The sequence below is a fragment of the Leucoraja erinacea genome, chromosome 18 (genome assembly GCF_028641065.1).
Source record: "Leucoraja erinacea ecotype New England chromosome 18, Leri_hhj_1, whole genome shotgun sequence".
NCBI classification, from domain to species: domain Eukaryota; kingdom Metazoa; phylum Chordata; class Chondrichthyes; order Rajiformes; family Rajidae; genus Leucoraja; species Leucoraja erinaceus.
The window spans coordinates 36,702,045-36,727,070 of record NC_073394.1 but is presented as its reverse complement, the minus strand read 5'-3'; the positions used below and the strand labels follow the sequence as shown (position 1 = coordinate 36,727,070).

Here is a 25,026-nt window from a genome sequence, read left to right as displayed (position 1 = left end):
TTGTTTTTTTGCACAATATATGTGACTCAAACTGTTGTGAATATTTAGTTTAAAAATAATGACCATGGAGAGGGAAATAACACAAAATATAGACAATTTAGACGGCTTATGACATGATTGTTCAAAAAAAGAGGATTTAAATCATCTTGCTTCTGGAACGTGATCGATTGGAACGTTGCATTTGCGGTGAATTTGAACTCCATATCGGCAGGAAAATCACTGGTGGTTCGTATGTGGCCGAAATCACATTTTCGCAATGTAAATTAGATTAAAACAATCCAAGAAGCAAGATTATACATAAAATAGACGACTTACCCTTTGTTTTGTCCCGTTCTTGCGATCCATCATGTTGTAGGCGTTGAGGGCGTTAGAAATCGCTTTTTATTTAAATCCAAATATTAAATTGTCCAGCAAATGTCTTTTATAAATATAGCGCGAACGGAAGTCCAATTGATTTTTCATCAGCAGCTAGCAGCCTGAGAAAGTCCACCTCCGACAGGCAGTACAAAACGGCATTTTAACCCCCACCCCCCCAAAGGCACCAAAGTCGCGCACACAGCCAGTGGCAGAACTGCAGCACCGCTGAAGGTAAGTATGATAACATCGCTAATATTTGTGCCAAACGTGATGTCTACTTAAACATTTCACTTCTGCCTGCACTTACTTCATATCCCTCTATTCCTTGCATATACACGTGTCCATTTAAATGCTATCAGTATATCTGCCTTCACCACTACCTCGGGCAGCATGTTCCAGGCACCCACCACTCTCTGGATAAAATCTTGCCCACATATCTCCTTTCAAGTCCCATCTCAAAATGTCACCTATACATGTTCCCCAGGGATGCAGTCAAATTCACTGAGTTACTCCAGCATTCTGTGTCCTTTAACCTCTGCTCATCTCACCATAAAGCTCTGGCCTTTAGTCTTTGACATTTTCACTGGGGAAAAAAGGTTTTGATTGTTTCCTTATTTATACCACTCATAATTTTATAAACATCTACTAGTTGCCCCTCAGCCTCTGACACTCCAGCGAAAACAAACTCAATTCGACCAACCTCTCCCGAAAGATAATCCAGGCATCATCCCGGTGAAACTTTCCTGCACCCCTCCAAAGCCTCCACCTCTGTACCTTTCCTGTGCCCCTCCGTAGCATCCTTCCTGTAATGTAGCAACCTGAAATGACATGATACTCCAAATGCTGCCTAACCAATGTTTTATAAAGCTGAAACCTAATTTATTCTCAATGCCCCGATTGATGAAGGCAAGCCTACCTTACACCTCTTCACCACTCTATCTACTGCTGTATGTCTATTGTTCAGCCATTACTTTGCACTTCTTTGGCTTAAACTCCATTTGCTACTTTTCTGTCTAGCTGATCAGATCATCTATGTCTTCCTGCAGTCTACTAATATCATTCTTGTAGTTACCACATGGGTTTTATATCTAAATATCTTTTGTTCTATATCTCGCTATATTACTGTCTATATCTCCCATGTCTCTTTCTGAGTCTCAAGAAGGGTCTCAACCCAGAAACGTCACCTACAGTAGTGTCTTTCTCCAGTTATGCTGTCTGACCCGCTGAATTACTCCAGCTTTTTGTGTCTATCTTTGGTTTTACCAGCATCTGCATTCCTTCCTACACATTTCCTCTGCTCCACTGCGAAATCTCCTCGAGGTATGACTATTTTGAATTTATCCTCCTTTAGACGACGAGAGTTCTGCAATTTCCTCTCTCACTGCTCTCCCTCAGTGATTCCTCCTGATCTCCAGTTGTTCTATTTCTCTCTAGATCACCGTCTATATCTCTCCTGACCCTCGGTCTGAAGAAAGGTCTCAACCCAAAACGTCACCAATTCCTTTTCTCCAGAGATGCTGTCGGACCCGCTGAGTTACTCCAGCGTTTTGTGTCTATCCAAATGGGAAAGTTTGGTGGTTGACTTTTTTCCCCTTTGCCACCCTGAGAGCAGCCGGCTCTCATGAACTAATTCTTTCTGGACTAGGACCCGCTGGCAGAACTGATCGTGTTAATCCCTCCCTTCCTGAATAATATCTCTATCCACTGGGTATATCAGAAATAATGACACTAGAAATGGTTCTCTTGAAATCACTTTGATCAATGTTTACTTATTATTCATAGTTGGAAGTATAAGATTATCTTTAACAGATACAAATGGATGTTCACCAAAGAAATTGAGTAAGAAAGGCAAAGCTGTTAGAAACAAAGGTAGATATGTGTATTAATTTCAAAATTTCAGAAACAATTACATTTCAGGGCACCCGTTCTTCATTCTAAAGGTGCAACTATATTGATACAATGGTGACATCTGATCTTGTGTTTGCATCTCTGTAAGAACTTCTCTTGCTCATTCCAGTTTCCATCCAGTGTGTGGCTATCCCTCTAGTAGATGTGATCACAGGGTTTGTAACTGCATTCACATTTTTGGAACAGCGTATATTTAATCTGCACGGTCTTGCCATTTTTACAGATGGCACGTGCTGTCATTTTGGTGGATTTCTTCGGAATACAACAGCTACAATGAGTTTCAATTATATTCGTCACACCGTTAAACCTACAAATAGAAACAGAAAGATCAGGCAATTCGAACAGTCATTCTTCTCCTTCCCTCCACAGTTTACGTCTTCTGGGATTAATGGAGAATGTAAAGGTCTAAAAATATTTACCCTTTGGAAACCTGTTCACTTCCCTTTGCCCAGTGCTCCTGGCTCCTACCAGGAGTCATCTACAGAACTCACAGCACCCAAAGGAAATAGCCATTGGCTTCAAGTCCAACAGCTGCTGTCCTCTCACTAGTAAAAATACTCCTTTCAAAATCTTTCCCACACTCTTTGGTGAGTGGGCTTGGGAGCACTGATCTGGGCGTGCAGTGATATCTGTGGACATGCATTCTATTTCTAACCAAAGCAGCAGTACTTCACCCAATCACCGAGACCAGGAATCCAGAGAGAAGGGGGCAGACCCATTGTCAGCACCTTCCCCCAATTGTTTGTTTAACCTGCAGGCAATGAGGGTCATAATGGGATATTCATATATGGAAAGAAAAAGTAGCCAAGGAAATGCTTGTATTTCATGCTCTCTACTTTAGTGCGCTGTTGAAATTCTCCTACAAGGTGTCAGGTTTGACATTTGATTCAAACCCATTTTGTAATATATGTAATCCCATAACTTCCATCAATCACTAAACTACTTCTGTACATTGCCTATGAAAATGGAGAGAGAGATGTCAAAAAAATGTTTTCCAAGAATATTTTCTAAGTAGATTTGACCAGCAGATGCAGCACCACTATCGTTAGGCTTACAGATAGTCTTGTTTTTCTGGAGAAAGGCCCAACAGGCACATGTACAAGTGCTCATTGAGAACAATTCTACATTGTAAGTACAACCTCTCTATAGAAGGCTGAGAAATGACCTTACAGGTTATAAAATTATGAAGGCGTGGCGATCTGAGGGGTAGGTTTTTCACACAGAGGGTGGCTGGGTGAGAATTATAATATTTAAAAGGCATATGGATACTTGGATAGGAAAGAAGTAAAGGGCTGTGGGCCTAATGCAGCCACGTGGGATTAAGGTAGATAGGCATCTTGGTCGGCACAAGGTGGACTGAAGGGGGCTGGTGACGTGGAGTTGAGTGAGATAGTGCCAAAGGCTGGAGGTGAAATGGAGATGAAAGGGTCATGTACTGGCCATGCATTGAGCTAGTTTCTACAGGAGAATAAAACATGCATTGAAATAGTGCCTTTTCTTGGGCGCAGTAAAACTGAAAGAAATCACCGGTGGAATACTTTCCTATCCAAAGTTATTTGGAAGTGCATTACTGTTGAAGAGGCTGAACACCCAGTTACCTATGGTTCAATCTCTTAAATATATCTCCTTATCTGCTTTTGCATTCATCGCCAGGATGGAAAATGAATGTAATACAGAGGTTGTAGCATTGAACCTAACATCCCCCGGCGGATGGGAAACACATCATCTACCATCTTCCTAATGAGAAGATCCCATGACGTTCAAACACTGAGAAGATCCTGTGATCTTCAGAAAATGAGGAGAAGGACTTGTTACATCCAAACACTGAACTTCCGGCACTGAGAATATCTGGTAATCGTCAGACACTGGACGATCCTGTGATTTTCGGAGACTGAGGGGATGATCCTATGATGCCCAGACACTGAGGCGATTTCATGAACTTCAGGCACAGAAACTGTTCAGATTCAGAACTCAAGAGTCAGAAAGAACTTCAACATATGTTTTCTCTTTCTGCTCTATAAATGTATCTTCAGTGGTAACACTGCTAGAAGAGAAACATCCAATTCTGCGGAGGTAAAACACTGTAACTGAGTTGTGTTGAGAAAAGTTACACATTCCAGTCCTGCTTTTTAAAAATATTACAGTTTTCTTAATGTGGTTATGTTAAGGAGAGATGTTGCATTAAGTTGATACTCCTTACCTGGTTTCTGAGGTACAGTGGCCTTTGCAGTGATTGCTGACGACATCTACTTCGCATCCATCCTTTCTCAATGTGATTATTTTTGCAACAGGCTTACACAGAGCTGGGAATAAAAATTAGGTGCAGTAAAACTGTGATACAAATCATCACTGGACTACATTCATGACATTCAGACATTGAATAAAATGACATAGAAACATAGAAAATAGGTGCAGGAGTAGGCCAATCGGCCCTTCAAGCCTGCACCGCCTTTCAATATGATCATGGCTGATCATCCAACTCAGTATCCTGTGTGATGGAATTTTTCCTCCTTGCCTGGACGGGTGCAGCTCCAACAACTCATCACTATCCAGGGCAAAGCTGGTCAACATTATCCAGGACAAAGCAGCCCACTTGACTGGCATCCCCCTTTACTGCTCAATAATTCCCCCCCATCACTGATGCAATATGGATGTACTGTGTGCCACTCACAAAATGTTGCTATTCAATTAGATGTTCCACAGAGTCTCCAGAAACCACAAATCCACAACCATGATTTGGATGAAGGGATTCAAAGTAACATTAGCAAATTTGCAGAAGCCACAACGCTGGGTGGCAGTGTGAACTGTGAGGAGGATGCTATGAGAATGCAGGGTGACTTGGACAGGTTAGGGGAGTGGGCAGATGCATGGCATATGAAGTTTAATGCGGATAAATGTGAAGTTATCCACTTTGGTAGCAAAACCAGGAAGGCAGATTGCTATCTAAATGGCACCAATTTGGGAGAAGGGGAAGTACAATGGGATATGGTGGTCCTTGAACATCAGTCTATGAAAGTAAGCATGCAGGTACCGCAGGCAGTGAAGAAAGCGAATGGCATGTTGGCCTTAATAACAAGAGGAATCAAATATAGGAGCAAAGAGGTCCTTCTGCAGTTGCACAGAGCCCTAGTGAGACCGCACCTGGGGTATTGTGTGCAGTTTTGGTCCCCTAATTTGAGGAAGGACATTCTTGCTATTGAGGGAGTGCAGCGTAGGTTCACAAGGTTAGTTCCCGGGATGGCGGGACTGTCATATGCTGAGAGAATGGAGCAGCTGGGCTTGTACACTCTGGAGTTCAGAAGGATGAGAGGGGATCTTATTGAGACATATAAGATTATTAAGGGTTTGGACAAGCTAGAGGCAGTAAACATGTTCCCGTTGTTGGGGGAGACCATAATCAGGGGCCACAGTTTAAGAATAAGGAGTAAGCCATTTAGAACAGAGATGAGGAAACACTTTTTCTCAGAGTGGTATCTGTGGAATTCTCTGCCTCAGAGGGCGGCGGAGGCAGGTTCTCTGGATGGTTTCAAGAGAGAGCTAGAGAGAGCTCTTTAAAATAGCGGAGTCGGGGGATATGGGGAGAAGGCAGGAACGGGGTACTGATTGGGGATGATCAGACATGATCACATTGAATGGCGGTGCTGGCTCGAAGGGCCGAATGGCCTATTCCTGCACCTATTGTCTATTGTCTATGAAGGGCAAGGGAGCAGGCAAAAAGGAACACTTACACCAGCACCTTCCATTCAAGCCATCCTGACTTGGAAATATATGAAATATATGAAATATAGGATGGCACAGTGGCGCAGTGGTAGAGTTGCTGCCTTACAACACTTTTATCTCTTTCCTGTCAATTTCTACCCTGCTCTCACCTTTAAACAATCCATCTCTGACTCCCCATTTTGGATCTGTCAATCTGCGTATCAGGGGATAGAACAGAAACGAAAACCAAAGGCCAAACCTCACTCAGCCATCTTGATTAAACCTTCTCTCACCCCGCTTCCTGTTCACGCTCTTTTCCATTCTCCCTGTTCCTTTGTCTCCATTGCATTTGCTGCAATGATGAGAAGCATCTCAGTATCTGAGATGTCTTCTTTCATCTAGGTGGCTGAACCCAACCATACTGGACAGAACCGTGACCACAGTCACTATTTCCCACCCTTCTGCTCCCCTAGGCAGAGGAACAATGGCGCTTGAGGTCCTCATCTTTTATACCATCAGCCCCCACAGTCAGTGAATGTTCTTTGCCATTTCCACCAGCTTCAGATATTCCATAACCAGCCACATCTTCCTCAACATTCTGAGGAGACATCCTTTGCAATACTTTGTTCCACTAACCACTCACACAAACCACTCACTGCTAGTGAACCCTTCTCCAGCAACCGCAGAAGATGTAATACCTGCTGGCCATTTCCATCTTCTCACTTTGATTTCAGGTCCCTGACTTGCATTTCACAACTTCTACATGTCGCTTTGATTCTCTTTCCAATTGCTCTCAGAAAGCCATGGAGGGAGACCCAGGACAGAGAGGTCATCGGAGATGGTGGGGAGTTGAAGTGCTGAGCCACCGGCTATCAGATAGGTTATTGCGGACCAGCGGCATTTCGGGCGAAACGATCGCCCAACCTCCGCTTGGTCTCACCGATATAGATCATAGACATCTAGAGCAGCGGACGCAATAGATAGGTTGGAAGAGGTGCAGGTAAACCTCTGTCGCACCTGGAACGATTGCTTGGGTCCCTGAAAGGAGTTGATGGGGGATCATCCAACTCAGTATCCCGTACCTGCCTTCTCTCCATACCCCCTGATCCCCTTAGCCACAAGGGCCACACCTAACTCCCTCTTAAATATAGCCAATGAACTGTGCCTCAACTACCCTCTGTGGCAGAGAGTTCCAGAGATTCACCACTCTCTGTGTGAAAAAAGTTCTTCTCATCTCGGTTTTAAAGGATTTCCCCCTTATCCTTAAGCTGTGACCCCTTGAAGTTCGCTCCCTAACATCGGGAACATCTCTTCCTGTCAATTTCTAGCCTGCTCTCACCTTGAGACATTTTGTAAGTTTCTTTAAGATCTGTCCATCTGCTATCAGGGGATAGAACCTAACGAAAACTAAAGGCAAAACCTCATCAGCCATCTTGATCTTGAAACCTCCTCTCACCCCGCTTCCTGTAAACACTCTTTTCCATCCTCCCAGTTCCTTTGTCTCCATTGCATTTGCTGCAATGATGAGAAGCATCTCAGTATGGCTCTAAGATTTCTTCTTTCAGATTGGAGACCAAAAACTGTACGCAACCATACTCCACAGTCCCTGTACACACTGCAGTAGAACCTCCCAGCTCCTATACTCAAATCCTTTGCAATGAAAGCTAACATACCATTCGCTTTCTTTACTGCCTGCTTATACCTGCATGCCTACCTTCAATGACTGTTCTTGTACCATGACCACCAGGTCTCGCTGCATCTCCCCCTTTCCCAATCGGCCACCATTTAGATAATAGTCTGCTTTCCCGTTTGTGCCACCAAAATGGATAACCTCACATTTATCCACATTATACTGCATCTGCCAAACATTTGCCCACTCACCCAGCCTATCCAAGTCACCTTGCAGTCTCCCAGCAGCCTCCTCACAGCTAACACTGCCCCCAGCTTAGTGTCATCCGCAAACTTGGAGATATTGCCTTCAATTCCCTCATCCAGATCATTAATATATATTGTAAATAGCTGGGGTCCCTGCACTGAGCCTTGCGGCACCCCACTAGTCACTGCCTGCCATTGTGAAAAGGACCAGTTTACTCCTACTCTTTGCTTCCTGTTTGCCAGCCAGTTCTCTATCTCTAATCACATCAATACTGATTGGGGGGGGGGGGGGGGGGGGGGGGGGGGGGGGGGGGGGGGGGGGGGGGGGGGGGGAGATAATCACCCTAAAGAAAGGTCCTGACTCGAAATATCACTTATCCATAGTTCTCCACAGATGCTTCCTGACCTGCTGAGTTACTCCAGCACTTTGTGTCTACTTCTGTAAACCAGCATCTGGAGCTCCTCGTTTCTACATTCCAATCCCGTTCTTGCTGCAACTTCGAACCAAATTACTTTCTCGCTTTCCCATTTATCTTTGACATGACGGGTGAACTGTTACCCTCTCCTCAGATGCCTCTCTACCTGAATATTTCTTGGTCTTAAGGGAATCAGGAGGCAGGGAAGAATGGAAAACATGGTGTTGTGTACCAGAGGTAATGGATTAATGTCTAAAGTTAGTTAGTCAACAAAACAAACTCGCTTGGGCAGCTTACAACCCAATGGTATGATCTTGATTTCTCTAACTTCAAGTAATCTTTGCAACCTCCCTCTCTCCATCTCTCCCTCACCCAAGTCATACCAGCTTCAAAGTTGTCTTGTTGAGGCTTATTGTCTGTAACTCATTTTTACCTAGCTAGCCTCTTTCCTTAGTCATCGTTACTTTTTAGCATATCTTTCATTCATTTGTTCTATATATCTCTACATTGTCCATATCTCTCCTTTCCCTTTCCCCTGACTCTCAGTCTGGAGAAGGGTCTTGACCAAAAAGTCACCTATTCCTTCTCTCCAGAGATGCTGTCTGACCCCCTGAGTTACTCCAGCTTTTTGTGTCCATCTTTTGGTTTAAACCAGCATCTGCAGTTCCTTCATACACATCTTTTACTGGTTTCAACAGTTAATGCAGATGATAAGACAGCTTAACGAGTGTAATGCATTGCCTGATTACACTTATATGGTATGAATTGCCTGGATAGCACGCAAAACACTGTGCCACTGTATCCAGGTACACACAACACTAATAAACTAGGAATACGCGAGTACCAATAGCAAAACATTCAACGTCCTGTGCAGCTTGGTGCTGCTGTGTATAAACATCACCCACACTGTCCCATAAGTGGAGCTCATTGGCAAATGGCTAGTTCTCCCCCTTCCCTGAGAGACATTTAAAATGGAGGTGAATATAGTCATGTAAATGATGAGCAAGAAACAATACATTATAAACACAAATATATATATGCAGATGCTTAAAAACATTTTAGCCTACAAGCAATGTAACACTTTGCAGACAATGCTGGTAGGAATGGGAATGGCTTGGCTGTGACCTCCATTCCTCGAGATCAACGGGAAGCCCGGGATTGGAATCAGCGAGTGGTAGCCGCCGTTCTCCTATGATATTGCACTGTGAACAACTTACCTACAGGGAGATTTGCTGGAAATAATTCTGGGGAAAAAAGAGGATCACAAGGTCTGAATGAGTACAGGACTAGAGTGACAGAGTGGGAGAGAACATTCACGATGTGGGGTAGAGGGAGCGTTGGAGCACCAAGAACATGAAAAAGTACAGCACTGGAACAAGCCCATCATGTCTGTGCCGAACATGATGCCAAGATAAACTAATCTCTTCTGCCTGTACATGATCTTTATCCCTGCATATCCAATTGCTTATCCAAAAGCCTATGAACTATATCTGTCTCCATCACTGTGTATAAAATCTTGCCCTGCACATTAAACTTTTCCTTTCTCATCTTTCATTAGGGTCTTTTGACATTTTCACTCTGGGACAAATATTCTGACTTTCTGCTCTATCCGTGCCGCCCATATTTTATATATTAAGTCTTCCCCAAAACCATGGGCATTCCAGAGAAAACAATCCGTCATAGAGCAAAGATGTCCTCTGCTTCGAGTTTGCTCTGTGCCATAAATCTATCAGTTCAGGCAACATCTCGGGTCAGTGAGAATCATAGTTCACACTGAGGTCCTGTGCAAATAGTTTTCAGGGTCACGGCAAGATCAAACTGTTGATGGAGGCAAGCTCAATAATAACGGTAAAATGGTAACCGGAACGTTGGAACAAATAGACATAATCTGTAGGAATTATGCATTTCACTAAAGTATGGACAATCTACAAGGCACACTAAATGTTTTAGATTGTTCACAAAATTTGCCTAAGTCAGAACGTTTTGGAGCTATTTAGTAAATTATACCTCCATATATGCAAAAGTTAGCGGGGTATTATTGAAATTAAAGACTGACATCCTGACATATCTAACTATTTTTCAGAGAAATAAAACATAAAGTGCCCAGCAGGTCATGCAGCATCTATGGAAGGAATGGATAGGCAACGTTTCAGATCAGGTCCATTCCTCCAACTGATTGTGGTTCAGATGAGAAAGCTGGGACAGGACAAAGCCTGGCAGGTGATGGCGATGGATATAGGTGTGGGAAAATTAAGCTTCACCAGTGGGCGACACCAAACCAGACACCATCTGATCACGGGCATTCCCTTTTTTCTCTCCATCCTTCCCTGTGACTTGGAACGTTTTCTATATTTACCCATTTCTGACAAAAAGTTTGCAACCTGAATGAAAACAGTTTTATTTTTCTCCAGTAATTCCAGAGTTTAGAAGAATGAGAGATGATCTTAATGAAACATCTCCATTTCTTATGGGGCGTTGATCTTTCCCCTGGGTGGACAACGGTTCTCAAAATGAGGAGTTCACCATTCAGAACGTGATCAGCGGAGGGGAGTTGTTCTGGGACATCAGAAATAGCTGTTCAGCCTTTCTGAGATGTCATAGAAACATAGAAAATTATTGGTAATAAAAATGGGTTTCAAAGATAGTTTGAACAGAATTAAACAGAACCTCTTGAACAGAATTAATTATAGAAACATAGAAAATAGGTGCAGGAGGAGGCCATTCGGCCCTTCGAGCCTGCACCGCCATTCAATACGATCATGGCTGATCATCCAACTCAGTATCCTGTACCTGCCTTCTGTCCATACCCCCTGATCCCTTTAGCCACAAGGGCCACATCTAACTCCCTCTTAAATATAGTCAATGAACTGGCCTCAACAACCTTCTGCGGAGAGAATTCCAGAGATTCACCACTCTCTGTGTAAAATTTTTTTTTCTCATCTCTGTCCTAAAAGATTTCCCCCTTATCCTTAAATAAAGGGGAAATCCTTTATGTCGTGGGCCTAATTCAAAGAAAACAACAGGGAGGTTCCCACTTGATAACCCCAATGATATATTTGCATCTATATGATTCGTTTTTTTATTAAGAGCTAGTTAACATGTAGGTAGCTGTTTTTTGCATATGGAGTTATTTATTGTCACTATAAGTTGGTATATTTAGTTAGATCAATAGATAATACTTTGGCTTTGGGATTGCTTTTCTTAGTTGAGCACTTATCCTGGAGTTATACCACGTACTTTGTGATTTAATTGTAATTTAAGATTTATTTATCTAGAAGGTGGTGAACCTTTGGAATTCTCTATATTCCAGTTAAAATCATGTTGTCATTATCTTAATTTAATGAATACCATCCCTTTCCCATCCTGGCCCAAAAGCAATTAGCAGAGTTGAGTTTATGCATTTGAAAACCAGATGGGTCAGACTCGTATAATATCTCCATTTAAGGTTGATTAGACAAATGCAAACTTCCCAAAGTCACAGGTATGTAAAACTGTGTTACTGATTTATTTTACCTGATGTATTGTGGTAAGGTAATGCTGAAACCAGAAGAAAATATTGACATTGAATGTTGGATACATTAAAAGCACAAAAAAGTTAATTAATTACATTCCACACTAAAACTTTACACAGTGGTTCCATGGAAAATGATGGCACTTAATGTAACAATAGAGTGTACAAGGGATAATACCATGCAGAATCACTGTCAGGCAGGCAGCACTCTGAACACAGAGCAGTACAGCACAGAAACAAGCCCGTCAGCGCACAATGTCTGTATCAAATATGATGCCAAATTAAACTGAACCCTTCTGCCTACACATGGTACATAAACCTCCATTCCTGCACATTAATGTGGTTATCTAAAAGCTGGTGCGCCCACCAGTAGTGGCTGCCTCGCCAACAGTCAGTCTGACCTTTCTTCTTTTTATTATTTTTGGTATGTGTTAAGAAGTATGTTTTAGTGTTCCTTGGTTTGTTTTATGTGGCAGGTGGGGGTTGGGGGAAAACTCTTTTTTCAATCTCTTACCTCAACGGATAAGCGATTTTTTTTTCATATCATATCGTTGTCCCCACTGCGGCCTAACATCGTGGAGATGGTGTCCTTTCCTGGAGACCAACGGGCGCTGCAAGCCTCAGGAGTCTGCGGGACTTTAACACCGCGGAGCTTGCGCTCCCTTTGCCGGGGATCGAAGCTCCAACTTTTGCGGGGCCTGTGGACTTTAACATCGTGAAGCCCGCGGCCTCTGGTAGGAAGAGCTCGACTCGGGCGCTCCATGCCGTGGAAAGAATTTCTCCCGCCCTGACATGGGAGTTTCGATCACCCTGATGGGGGGGCACCGATCGTCAGCTGCGGGGGCTTTAATTGCCCTGGCTGCGGATGGTTTGACTGCTCCGACCGCGGGAGAACAAAAAAGAAGATTGAACTTTATTGCCTTCCATCACAGTGAGGAATGTGAAATCCACTGTGATGGATGTTTATGTTAACTTTTATGTGGCTGTGTGTCGTGTTGCTTTTCATTTAGTATGGCAACTCAAATTTCAGTACCTTAATTGGTACATGTGACAAAAAACTGACTGTTGTAGCCATTTAGCTTAACTCAGTTACCTATAACCAGTTACCTTTCAATGTTATCTGCCTATAATTATGTGGGTGGGATATACTACGTAGTCGGAGGCGTGTTTGAGGCTGGGATTCTCGCGCAAACGCGCTAGTAGTTTTTTGTTTTAGTTTTGAAGAAGCATGTGGAAGGCACAGCTTTCGACCATGCACGAGTTTGACTACGAGTAAGATCAAAATGTACTTAAACAAGAAGAGGTTTGGATGAATATCTTACTGTTTTTACTACGACAATAAAGATACTATTACTCAAGACTGTGTTTTGAAGATTTATCCTTGGACGGCATTTAATGTCTCGCAGAGAGCTCGTGGATGTGCAACAAAACTACCTCCTTACCCCTGTCTTCAATCATAGTGGCTAGAGGAAAGATTCCTTGAACGATATAATAATCTGCCATTACATCTCGTCGGAAGCTGAGGCAGAAGATTGGTCCCATAGAAGAGGGACAGAAGATTGGGCTGGATCCCTAACGAGAGATTAATGCCAGAAGACTGGTTCCAAAGAGGAACTGAAGAAAATAAATCTCAGTCAGAGATTGTCTTGTTGGGCGATGTCATCTTACAGCAACAGGACCTGTTCAGTGCCACAGGACACAGACTTGAAAACTGGGCGACTCAGGCCCAATACTGATCAAAGCAAAACAATTCACAGCTCCCTCCTCAATAAGAATCTCGCTCATCCAGTCCTTCGCAGTTGGAATCACATTAGCCCTAAAATTCTGTACCTCCTTCAGAGATTTATACTACATTTGATGATGGTGTCAACCCAGTCTGAGCCAGGCCTGATACAGATCAAAGCAAAGAAACAGACATACCAATTCACAGCTCACTCCACAGAAGGCTGTGGAGGCCAGGTCAATGGATATTTTTAAGGCAGAGAGAGAGAGAGAGATTCTTCATTAGTATAGGTGTCAGGGGCTATGGGGAGAATGCAGGAGAATTGGGTTAAGATGGAGAGATAGTTCAACCATGATTAACTGGCGGAGTAGACTTGAAGGGCCGAATAGCCTAATTCTGCTCCTATCACATATGAACTCAACAGAATCTTGTACATCCAGTCCTGCACAATGGAAATTTATATCATCTCTCACATTCTGCAGCACCTTCACAGATTCTTGCCATATTTGCTGAAAAATTGGAAAATTTATGAAGAGCCTGTGCATACATCCAGTTAGTTTGCACTTGAGAAAAAATTGATAACAACCTCCACAAAAATATGTAATTAGTGCTCAGATGCTTGGGGTCCAAGTCCATAAGAGTTGAAAGGGTTCAACTATTGTCAAGCTTGAAAGGGTTCAGTGAAGATTTACAAGGATGTTGCCAGGACTAGAGGGTGTGAGATACGTATAGGGAGAGGTTAAATAGGCTGGGTCCCAATTCCTTGGAGCGCAGGAGGATGAGGGGTGATCTATAGTGGTGTATAAAATCATGAGAGGAATTGATCGGGTCAATGCACAGAGTCTCTTGCCCAGAGTAGGGGAGATCGAGGACCAGAGAATATAGGTTCAAGGTGACGGGGAAAAGATTTAATCGTAATCGAAGGGGTCCTTTGTCACACAAAGGGTGGTGGGTGTATGGAACAGCTGCCAGATTAGATAGTTGAGGCTGATACTTAATCCCGACGTTTAAGAAACAGTTAGCCAGGTACATGCATGGGACAGGTTTGAAGGGATATGGACCAAGCACAGGCAGGTAGAACTAGTGTAGCTGGGTCAGTGTTGGCCGGTGTGGGCAAGTTGGGCCGAAGGGCCTGTTTCCACACTGCATCACTCTAAAAGTGTTTTATTGTCATATGTCCCAAAATGGAACAATGAAATTGTAACTGGCAGCTGCACAACAGGAATGTAAACTTAGTACTCAGTACTTACCATAATGAAGAACAAAAATCAGTTCAATACATTTAATATATATATATATATAAAATGCAAAAACAAAAACAAAGATGCAAAGGATTCATGATGACGGTTGTATGGATTCAGAACTGGTTTATTCATAGAATAAGGGGTTGTGCTGGATGGTAAATGTTCCGACTGGAGGTCTGTGACCAGTGGAGTTCCACAGGGATGTATATAAATGACCTAGACATAAATGGAGGTGGGTAGGTGAGTTGGATTGCTGATTACACCAACATTTGAGTTGCAAATGGAGAGGAAGGCTGTCAGAAGAAACAGTGGGATATAGATTAGAAGCAGGAATGGGCTGAGAAATGGCAGATAGAGTTTAATTTGAGCAAGGGTGAGGTGTTGTACTTTGGCAGTTTCAATGTAAGGAGAAAGTATGGAAACGAGAAAAAACCCTTAATTTGATTGGTAGAAGGATCTTGGAGTCCAAGTTCATAGCTCACTAAAGGTGACAGCACAATTAAAAAGGGTGGTAAAGAATGTGTATGGTATGCTTGCCTTCATTGTTAGGAGCAAAGAAATTAAGAGTCAGGACTTTGGTTTGGGTTAGTGCAATCTCCTTCATTCCTGGGCATTCAAGTCACCAAACCAGGCCATGATGCAATAAGTCAATATACTCCCGGCCATGCCCCTGCATAAGTTCAAGAGGATATTTGTTGACATAATCTCCTCAGTCTATGCAGTGGCATTGATGGGGTTTCTTTATGATTACATCAGTGTGCTGGGTCCAGGACAGATCTTCAGAGATATGTATGCCCAGGAATTTGTTGACTTTCTCCACCACTGTCCTGTCAATGAAGACAGGTTTGTGAATTCTTGGCCTTCCTCTTCTAAAGTCAACAATCAGTTCCTTGGTTTTTCTGAATTAGAGAACAAGGTGTTCTCGATTCATTCAGTCAGACGACGATCATCCTATACTCATCATTATCCGCGATTCATCCAACAATGGTGGTGTCGTTGCAGAGTTTAAAATCAGGGTTGGAACTGTACCCTGTCAGGGTGTAGAGCGAGTAGAACGGATGACTGTGCCCCTGTGCAGATAGTTATCAACGAGGAAGTGTTGCCAATTCGTACCGATTTTACTCTGTTGATGAGGAAGTTGAGGATTCAGTTGCAAAGGGATGCACATTTCTGATCTTGGTAACAGGTGCGTTGGGGATAATGATGTTGAATGCCACGCTGTAGTCTCTGGACAACAGCCTGACATATGTGTTTATATTGTCTGAGTGGTCTAGTGCAGAGTGGAGAGCTAGCAAGATCGCATCATCCATTGCTCTATGGTGGCAGTAGGCAAACTGCAGTGGGTCCAGGTTCTTGCTGAGATAGAAGTTGATATGCGCCATAACAGAACTCTCAAAGCACTTCATCACCACAAACCACAGTTCTATCGGTCGATAGTCCTTGAGGCACATCACCTTACTCTCAACTTAAAGCAGGTGAGAAAATCAGACCTCAGTAACGAGGGGTTAATGAAGTCCGCAAAAACCCCAGGCAGTTGGTCTGTGCAGGGTTTGAGAAAGCAACTAGATACATCGTCAGGTCCCAGGGTTCACCCTCCTGAAGGAGCTTCATGTCGGCCTCGGTGATTGAGATTGCAATACTATTGGGGATTATGGGGGTCTGAGAAGGCATGTTAGTGTTCTCTCGATCGCAGCATGCATAGAATGCATTGAGCTCATCTGGGAGTGATGCCACGCTGTCACTTGAACTGCCTTCTGGTTTTGCCTTGTAGGAAGTCATGGCATGCAAGCCCTGCCACAGGTGCAAAATGTTTGGCTTAAGCTCCAGTTTAGAGCAAATATCGCTTTTAGCCTTTCTGATGACCTTGGAGGTTGTATTTGAACTTTTTACATGAATCTGCATCGCCAGATTTGAATGCACGAGGTCGGGACCAGAGAAGATTGTGGACCTCCCGATTCATCCCAGGCTTCTGTTTGTGGAACACTTGGATAATGTTTATGGGAACACATTCCCCCACAAATTTCCTTATGAAGTCGGTAACAACCGTGATGTTTTTGTTCAGGTGTGTGGCCGAGTCCTTGAACATTGGCCAGTCTGCCGACTGCAAGGAATCCTGGATTCAGTCCTCTGCCTCCTCTGATCAGCTCTACACAATCCTCACCACAGGGGCTGCACTCCCCAGTCGCTGCTTATACAAGGGAAGAAGGAGCAAACACAGCTGGTCAAATTTCCCTAAAGTGAGGGCGAGGGATGGAGTGATAGGCATCCCGATGGTAAAATAGCTGTGTTTGAGGGTGTTTGATTCTCTGAAGCTGCAGGACTTGGTGGTAGTTAGTAGTTTGGTAGTGATTTCTTCAAGCTGGCCTTGTTGAGGTCCTTGTTTACAACATGAAAAGTCTTTGGGATACATCGACCATGGTGTGCAGATGGTGCAGAGCTCGATGAACATCTGCCGGGGGTGGGATGCAGACCGTGGTCATGATGATGGAGGTGAATTCCCTCGGGAGATAGAAGGAATGGCACATCACTGAAGATTGATGCGTTTACTAGAGTAACTCAACGTGTCAGGCAGCATCTCTGCAGGCAAAGGATGGGGGTTGCTTTGGATTGTGATCCCACCACCAGGTTTTCCAGGTGCGGAGAGCAAGAGTTGGAAAGGACCGCTACATCAGAGCACCACAAAGAATAACATAATGCCCGTCCCACTTAGGTGACTTTTTAGGCGACTAGGCTGTCGCCACATGGTCACGGGGTGTCGCCTGTATGGTTATGGGTAGTCTCCTCAATCGCCCAAAGTGTTGTAGTGTTTTTCTGGTAGTCGCTGGATTTTGAAATGTTCAAAACTTTTCGGCGACAGTTGGCGAGAGTGGGCTTGATGCCAATTATCGTACGTTGTCTTCTCCTGATGTAGGTTGTCATTAGGATGATGTAGGTTGTCGGCAGGGGATGCAGGTTGTCGCCAGTGCTGACTTTGGTGAATTCCATTGGCAATTACCTACATCAACCGGCGACAGGTACGTCTTACCCTGTCGTAGCTTGTCACGGGTGGACGTAGGTTGTCATAGGTGTGGTCGTAGGTGGACGTCCTAATGTGTCGCCGGTTGTCGGCAGCTTGTCGTAGCTGACATCGACTAGGTGATAGGTTGTTGTAGACATTGTCGTAGGGGGGTCCAGTCGCCGGTTTTTCGGCCATCTGCTATGACTATGACAATTGCCGGCATTCAATGAAAAAAATCGCCTTAGTGGGACAGGCCAATAAGGCCAGGACCAGCTCCATCCAAGACTGCAAGACACTGCAGAGAGTTCTGGATGTGGCCTAGACCATCACACAAGCCTATTTCCCTTCCATTTACTCCATCTACAGTTCACACTACCTCGGCAAGGTCACCAACATAATCAAGGTCCAATCTCCCCCTGGTCACTCCCTCTTATCCTCTCACTCATCAGGAAAGACGTGTAGAAGTTTGAAAATGCATACCTCAGAGAATCAGGGACAATCTCTTCCCAGATGTTATCAGGAAACTCAGTCTTCTCAACAACTAGAGAGCGGTCCTGACCTCCCATCTACTCCATTGAAGACCTTCAAACTGTAATTTACCTTGCACAAACGTTATACCTTTTATCCTATATCAGTGCACAGTGGACAGTTAGCTTGTAATCTTTAATTGTAAATAAGGCCTTCTAAGCTTCCTTCCAGTCAAGTTCAGTCAATAAAACACTGATTCAAGCACTGGAATAACTAATCTCTATTTTTGGATTGCACAACAAATTACCCTATACGATACCTAAACCACCGCGGGTTTGATCCTTGTATCTGCCTGGCCAAGTCCTTCAGCCTCATGCAAGCAGAAACACTCCAAAAGGTCATGCAGTCCCAAGTGCACTTCCAGAAGATCAACAAAGGACCTCGTGGGGGCTGCCTTTTATAGGTCCACGGACCTTGAGGGGCTGAACTACAGAGGGGTGGTATCTTTACAATCCAATCAAACATATTAATTACAACCATACATGATTGACAGTTACACTGACCAATAACAGAATCCCCCTTGCATTGTTGCAGGAGAAGCTTCTAGAGGATGCTAACTTAACTTGAATAATGCAACATTTACCCTGGAATCCAAACAAACCTACCAGGGGCTCAACACTTTGGCCAATCAACAAATAGCAGGGGAACTGTCTAACAATGTTATTTACAATATGTACACTTAGTTTTCTTTAATCCAATCAACCATACATTTTACACTTCCTTGGAGGTCCTCTGCAGAAATCACATTCATTCCGTCAATTGAGTATAGTCTTTGCACTGACAAGATAGCAACAAAAAGCTTTTCACTATACCTTGTTACACGTTGCAATACTAAACTAAACTCCAGCGAGTACAAGCTCAGAGCCTTCAAATGTCCTCATATATTAACCCAATTATCCCTGGGATCATTCTTATAAACATCCTTTTATCAAAGTTTGTTTCTTAAAAAGCAGATAGCAACAAAAACTGTAAAAAGTAAACCATGGCAATCTTTAATTGATTTGTCAGACTAGAGTGGCAAAGATCAACAATGAGCACAAACGTTGCTCAGTGCTTCTCGGGCTCCACTCACAGAACAAAGGAGAGTTAGCACAATTATACATTTTTCTTATCAGTAAAACACTCCTACCAAGTCTGAATATGGCATGACCGAAAGATTCTGTAGCCTTTCAGAATATAAGAAAAGCTGGGTCCAAATCAAGATCATCCAATAACATGTTATTACTTATCTCTGGAGCTCTTTACGGCCTTGAAAAGGAGCACATGTGCAGGCTGTCATCTTAATGTCTTTATTAAAAAGATAACCTGTCCTCCATATTGTGTTCCATATAATTTACAAATTCATTCAGACTTAGCACAGAGCCATTCTTTTGTTCTACTAGATCATGCTTTTGTCGAAGAACAACTCCATTTTAGATTTGACTATTAGATTTGACTATTAGCTCTTTCACTCTGGACTGTCTCCAAAGTGTACAAGGGTGGACACACATTCCCCAATGGGCATTACATTGCTTGATTATAAATGGAACAGAGCAAATATGACAAAGTATACCTGATACATTTCTTCAACTTCAGTCCTGGAGATACTCCTAATGTCCTACAGGTTTCAGTGACCTAGATTCAGTTCTAATTTTGGGTGCTTTCTGTGTGGAGTTTGCATGTTTTTCCTGAGACCAGGAGGGATCCCCAGTCTTCTCACACATCCCAAAGACATGTGGGTTGGTAGGACAATTAATAATATGCTGTTTAAAAAAAAAAACGAGTGGGAAATGGGCATGTACAATAAAGAAGGGAAATACACAGGGACCTGGAATTGAGAGGGTTGCTTAGAAGGCCAGTATAAAATTGATGGTGTGAATGGCTTCCTTCTATGTCATATGGAATTATTAAATTATGAAAAAGTCAGCACTCTCAATGACGTTAGAAAAGGATGGAGATTACTGGAAACATGAATAAAGAACTGATGGGAACATTTTGTCCAAAACTGGCAGGCCAGCAGCATTATCAAGGACGAGTCGCATCCTGGCCACTCCCTCTACTCCCCTCTTCCATCGAACAAAAGATATAGAAGTGTGAAATTGCACACCTCCAGATTCAGGGACAGTTTCTTTCCAGCTGCTATCAGGCAACTGAACCATCACATCACAGCTAGAGAGCAGTCCTGGACTGCTACTTACCTCATTAGTGGCCCTCGGACTATCTGTGATCGGACTTTGCTGGCTTTACCTTGCACTAAACATTATTCCCTGATCATGTTTTTATACAATGTAAATGGCTCAATTGTAATCATGTATTGTCTTTCTGCTGACTGGATAGCATGCAACAAAAGCTTTTCACTGTACCTCGGTACACGTGACAATAAACTAAACTGAACTGAACTGAAAGCCACAGAGAAAGAGAAGAGATCAACGGGACCTCAAGTAAGTGCAAAAATGCTCATGTTCAGTTCCTGAACCAAACTGTAAAAGTATGCATAAAGCTGGATTAAGGGTCAAGGTTTGCTGTAACTTCCATTTATCCCAACGTTTAAGAAACAGTTAGACAAGTACATGGATAGGACAGATTTGGAGGGATATGGACTAAACGCAGGCAGGTGGGACGAGTATAGCAGGGACATGTCGGCCGGTGTGGGCAAGTTGGGCTGAGGCGCCTGTTTCCAGACTGTATCACTCTATCACTCTAGTCAGTGAGCTAATGCCTCAATGAAATCTGGAAACATTTCTACTTCCAAATAATTAGATATCCAAGAAGAAATTGATAAAAGCGTAAGAAGCAAACATAAGGAGACTTAATCGTATCAAAGATAAAAGCTTCAGAATATTGCAGGGTAATTTGTTGTACCTGGTGGCATGTAGAAGTACGGTTCTCCTGGAAAACAGGAAGACATTTCCAAAGGAAGGAATTAGGTGGACACGGCGCTTACAGAACAGATGAAAAAGTTGCTGAGCATTTTGCAAGTCCAGCTCTGTACAACATAAACTGACAACACTGGCTTGTTAAAAAATGTCAACTTACAACAACAAGAACTGATGTCTGTGTTCAGAACAACAGGGCACAGACTTGAAAACTGTGTTGACTCAGTCTGGCGAGGCCCGATACTGATCAAAACAAAGAAACAGACGTACAAGTTCGCAGCTCGCTCCTCAATAAGAATCTCCCTCATCCAGTTGGAATCACAGTAGCCCTTGAATCACCTTCGGTGATTATCGCTACATTTGATAAAAACTTGGAAACACTTTGAAGAGTGTGTGCAAACAGCCAGTTGGTCTGCACTCGAGTGCAAATCATATGCGGCCGTTAATTAATAACAACGCCGACAAAACAAAATGCAATGGATGCTCGGTCAAAGTCAAGGGTGCTGTGGATTTCCTGTTCCTAATGCCGTGTCAGACATCAGGGTACGCGCAACCAGATTGGAACAGTTCACGTGATGAAGGCATGGTTAAGAATGGTTATGAGTGGCATTTAAGAATGGATATGCTGGGATGGAAAGATATGGATCATGTGAAGACAGAGAACTAATTTAACTTGGCCTCAAGTTCAGCACAGACATTGTGGGCCGAAGGGCGAGTTCCAGAGCTGTAATGTACTATATTCTATGTTCTATTGCACTGTATAATACAGTCCAGTTTATCCATTTTGGCAGGGAGGCAGCTCAATTCAATATTTTGGCAACAAACCTTTTTCAGAACGCAAAGGAGAAAATATTTAGCCCTGCGGTAAGGTAACTCACCGTCCAAGTCTTCTGAAAAAATTTCACTTAAAAACAATTTGATGAAATGGGGGAAAATTGGGACAAAAGCATCTTGGCATCAAAAATGAACAGACTGAACAAAATATTAGCGACTGTATTTGATGGTATTAGTCTCAAACCAAAGCTCAGAGTACATCCTTGGTGTACAAGGTGCAAATATCGTCAGCACACCCACTGAGTTTGTGTCTTCATGAAAGATACTGATAATAGTTTGTCTATATATACACACACACACACATACTGTGTCAGGTAAGGGAGTGAACTATTAAATGGAAAGAATCAAAACATAATCAAAGTTGAAAAAAACTATCAAACATTGCAGGTCAATTTGTTGTACCTGGTGGTCTGTAGAAGTATGGTTCGCCTAGAAAAGAAAGGCATTTTCAATGCTTACTCAAACAGCTGGAATGTGTTGAACACCCTTGCATAAAGCACAAATGAATCAAATGCTGAGCATTTTTCAACAGTATAAAATGTCGATCCTTGTTCGTTTGAAAACCTTTGTAAATTATGCTGGGTATAGTGAGATGCTCATAGGGAGGGAACCATTATTTAGCTATTGTAATCAGTTGTTATACCTGCTTCCAAGGGTATCCATGAAGCAAGCATGACCCTAGTCTACATCTCAATGCTCAGCATTTGTGTATTATGCTCTTCAAGCAATCTCTGTGGAAAACAATGTTTCCTCAGATCCCTTTCAATATCCAACAAAGAATGGATGGAAATTATCACAATTTAATACAGAGCTTTGAATAGGGTAGACCCTTCCTCAGACTCTGTCTGAAACTGGGCCTGGAATCCAGGTGTGTTGACGGCCCTGGTGTACTAGCGGCTGGGGGAGTGGTGAGATTTTGCGGAGTCATTGGTCACAGCCGGAGGCCGGAGTGTAGGCATGGTTGTCGTCGACAGGGGGGGGGGGTGAATGTCCGCCTCTGGGTCAGACCGGGACTGACCTGTATGCTGAGCTTTTGGAAAATACCCATTGAGTCCCGCTGTAAAAGAGGAAGTCAGATATCAGTCAAGAAGAACAAGGGACCACACTGAACTTACACAGATACACCAGCATAATCAAGGACCAGTCTCACCCCGGTCATTCCCTCTTCTCCCCTATCACATCAGGCAAGAGGTACACAAGTTTGAAAACACATACCTCCAGATTCAGGGACAATTTCTTCCCAGCTGTTATCAGACAACTGAATGGTCCTCTCATCAACTAGAGTGTGGTCCTGACCCCCATCTACCTCATGGGAGACCTTTGAATTATCTTTGCTCAGACTTTGTCCGACTTTATCCAGCACTAAATGTCATACCCTTTATCCATGCACTGTGGATGGCTTGATTGTATTCATTAATAGACTTTCCTTCGACAGGATAGCAGGCAAAATAAAGGTTTTCACCGTACCTCAGCACATGTGACAACAATAATAAACTAAACTAGACTAAGCAAATGTGAAGCTCTGGCACAGCAAGATTACCAGGTCAACAGAGGAAAAGATTCAAATACATCATAGAGTCAGTCATATAGATCATAGAGTCATAGTCACAGTGTGGAAACAGGCCCTTCGGCCCCACTTGCCTACATCGGCCAACATGTCCCATCTACACTAGTCCCACCTGCCTGTGTTGGTCCATATCCCTCCAAACCCGTCCTATTCATGTACCTATCTAACTGTTTCTTAAATGTTGGGATAGGCCCTGCCTCAACTACCTCTTCCATACATCCACCACCCTTTGTGTAAGAAAGTTACCCCTCAGATTCCTCTTCACCTTAAACCTATGTCCTTTGGTCTTCGATTCACCTACTCAGGGCAAGAGACACTGTGCATCTACCCGATTTATTCCTCTCATGATTTAATACACCTCTATAAGATCCCCCCATGTGATGCCCACTGGCGAGCAGCCACTGCACGAGACATCAAACTGATACGTGTGAAGGACTTTGGTCACCAGAGGGAACCAGCATCCCAACAGGAGCTCTGACCCACTCTCTCTTGAGTTAGGACTGTGATCATCAGAGAGATCCAGCCTCCCAACAGGATCTCTCACTGACCCAGTCCTGCCGCAGTGAAGACTGACTCCAGCCCCCAGATCCTGCTCACCCAACATTGCCCCTCTGGAGCAATGGTGACAACCAACCCTAGGAAACCCCGGTGTCATGGTGTGGAGCCTATATTCATCCGAGTTAAGTCGACTTTTAACTGTGGACTGGTTCCTCAGCTCAGTGGCCCAAACTGAGGCAGCGCACAGAAAGTTCAGCCATTCAGCCACCTCGCAGGCCTCAGGGTGCCCATCGCACCTCATATGAGGAAGGACTTCACCACCCGACCAAGGGCACCATGTCTCAAAACCATAGGGATTACTCCTCTGCTCAAAGTGTTTGCTTCCCTGGAGGAATGAAGTGGACCAGTCCTTCTCGTGGTGGATGATCACAAGGTCAGATCACAGTGAAAGCAAGAAAAGCGTTGGGAAGGTAAAAATATTGTACCCCAAAGTGATGCTGTGTTCAAATGGTCAACTTGAATTTCTGCTTATAGCCAACACAAACACTGAGGGAAGACCAGCAGCAGAAAACAGAAGGAGCTAGAGCAGTGAATGTAATCTCTGAGTCAGACCAGGACAAACCTGTGTGTGGTGCTGGTGGAAAATATTCATGGGGTCCCGCTGTAAAAGAGGAAGACAGATACGAGTCAACAAGAGAACACACTGGATATATGTAGAAAATATCACACGGGAAATATCACAAGGAAAAAAGACGTGGATCAAAATACATTATTCATATTTAATATGAGAACATAAAAAAATTGCTTGCAAATTTAACATTTAGATGTACAGGAAACATGGATGATGAATGAATGGTGGCTTCTCGAGCTGTCTGGATTATGCAGCAGGTTTCAGTGTCCAGACCTTAGACACCTTCAATGTCATTCATGTTGAGGGATCAAACGGTGAGGGACCACGTGAGATATTTCAAAGATTGCTAGTGGCAAAAACTAGATGGGACTTTTCCTAAGTT

The 25,026-nt window shown here is 43.4% G+C and overlaps 1 protein-coding gene across 1 annotated transcript; it reads right to left on the bottom strand.

Annotated features, from left to right (window-relative positions):
* Window positions 1-2,101: 2,101 nt before the first annotated feature.
* LOC129705936 (integumentary mucin B.1-like) lies at window positions 2,102-24,032 on the bottom strand. Its single transcript, XM_055649863.1, has 7 exons — window positions 22,967-24,032; window positions 22,351-22,377; window positions 21,101-21,127; window positions 11,769-11,792; window positions 9,473-9,499; window positions 4,466-4,568; window positions 2,102-2,572 (listed from the first exon to the last, which is right to left on the bottom strand). Exons 3-7 carry the CDS (start codon window positions 21,108-21,110, stop codon window positions 2,401-2,403), a joined length of 336 nt encoding a protein of 111 aa, XP_055505838.1. The 5' UTR covers window positions 21,111-21,127; window positions 22,351-22,377; window positions 22,967-24,032; the 3' UTR covers window positions 2,102-2,400.
* Between the last annotated feature and the right edge of the window lie 994 nt (window positions 24,033-25,026).

What these genes read in the sequence shown, in the direction of transcription:
- LOC129705936 (XM_055649863.1), bottom strand. An exon ending in TCCAGCAAATCTCCCTGTAG is followed by an intron (nt 4,569 to 9,472) that starts GTAAGTTGTTCA and finishes TTTTATTCCCAG; the next exon opens with CTCTGTGTAAGCCTGTTGCA. An exon ending in CACTGTACCTCAGAAACCAG is followed by an intron (nt 2,573 to 4,465) that starts GTAAGGAGTATC and finishes TTCTATTTGTAG; the next exon opens with GTTTAACGGTGTGACGAATA.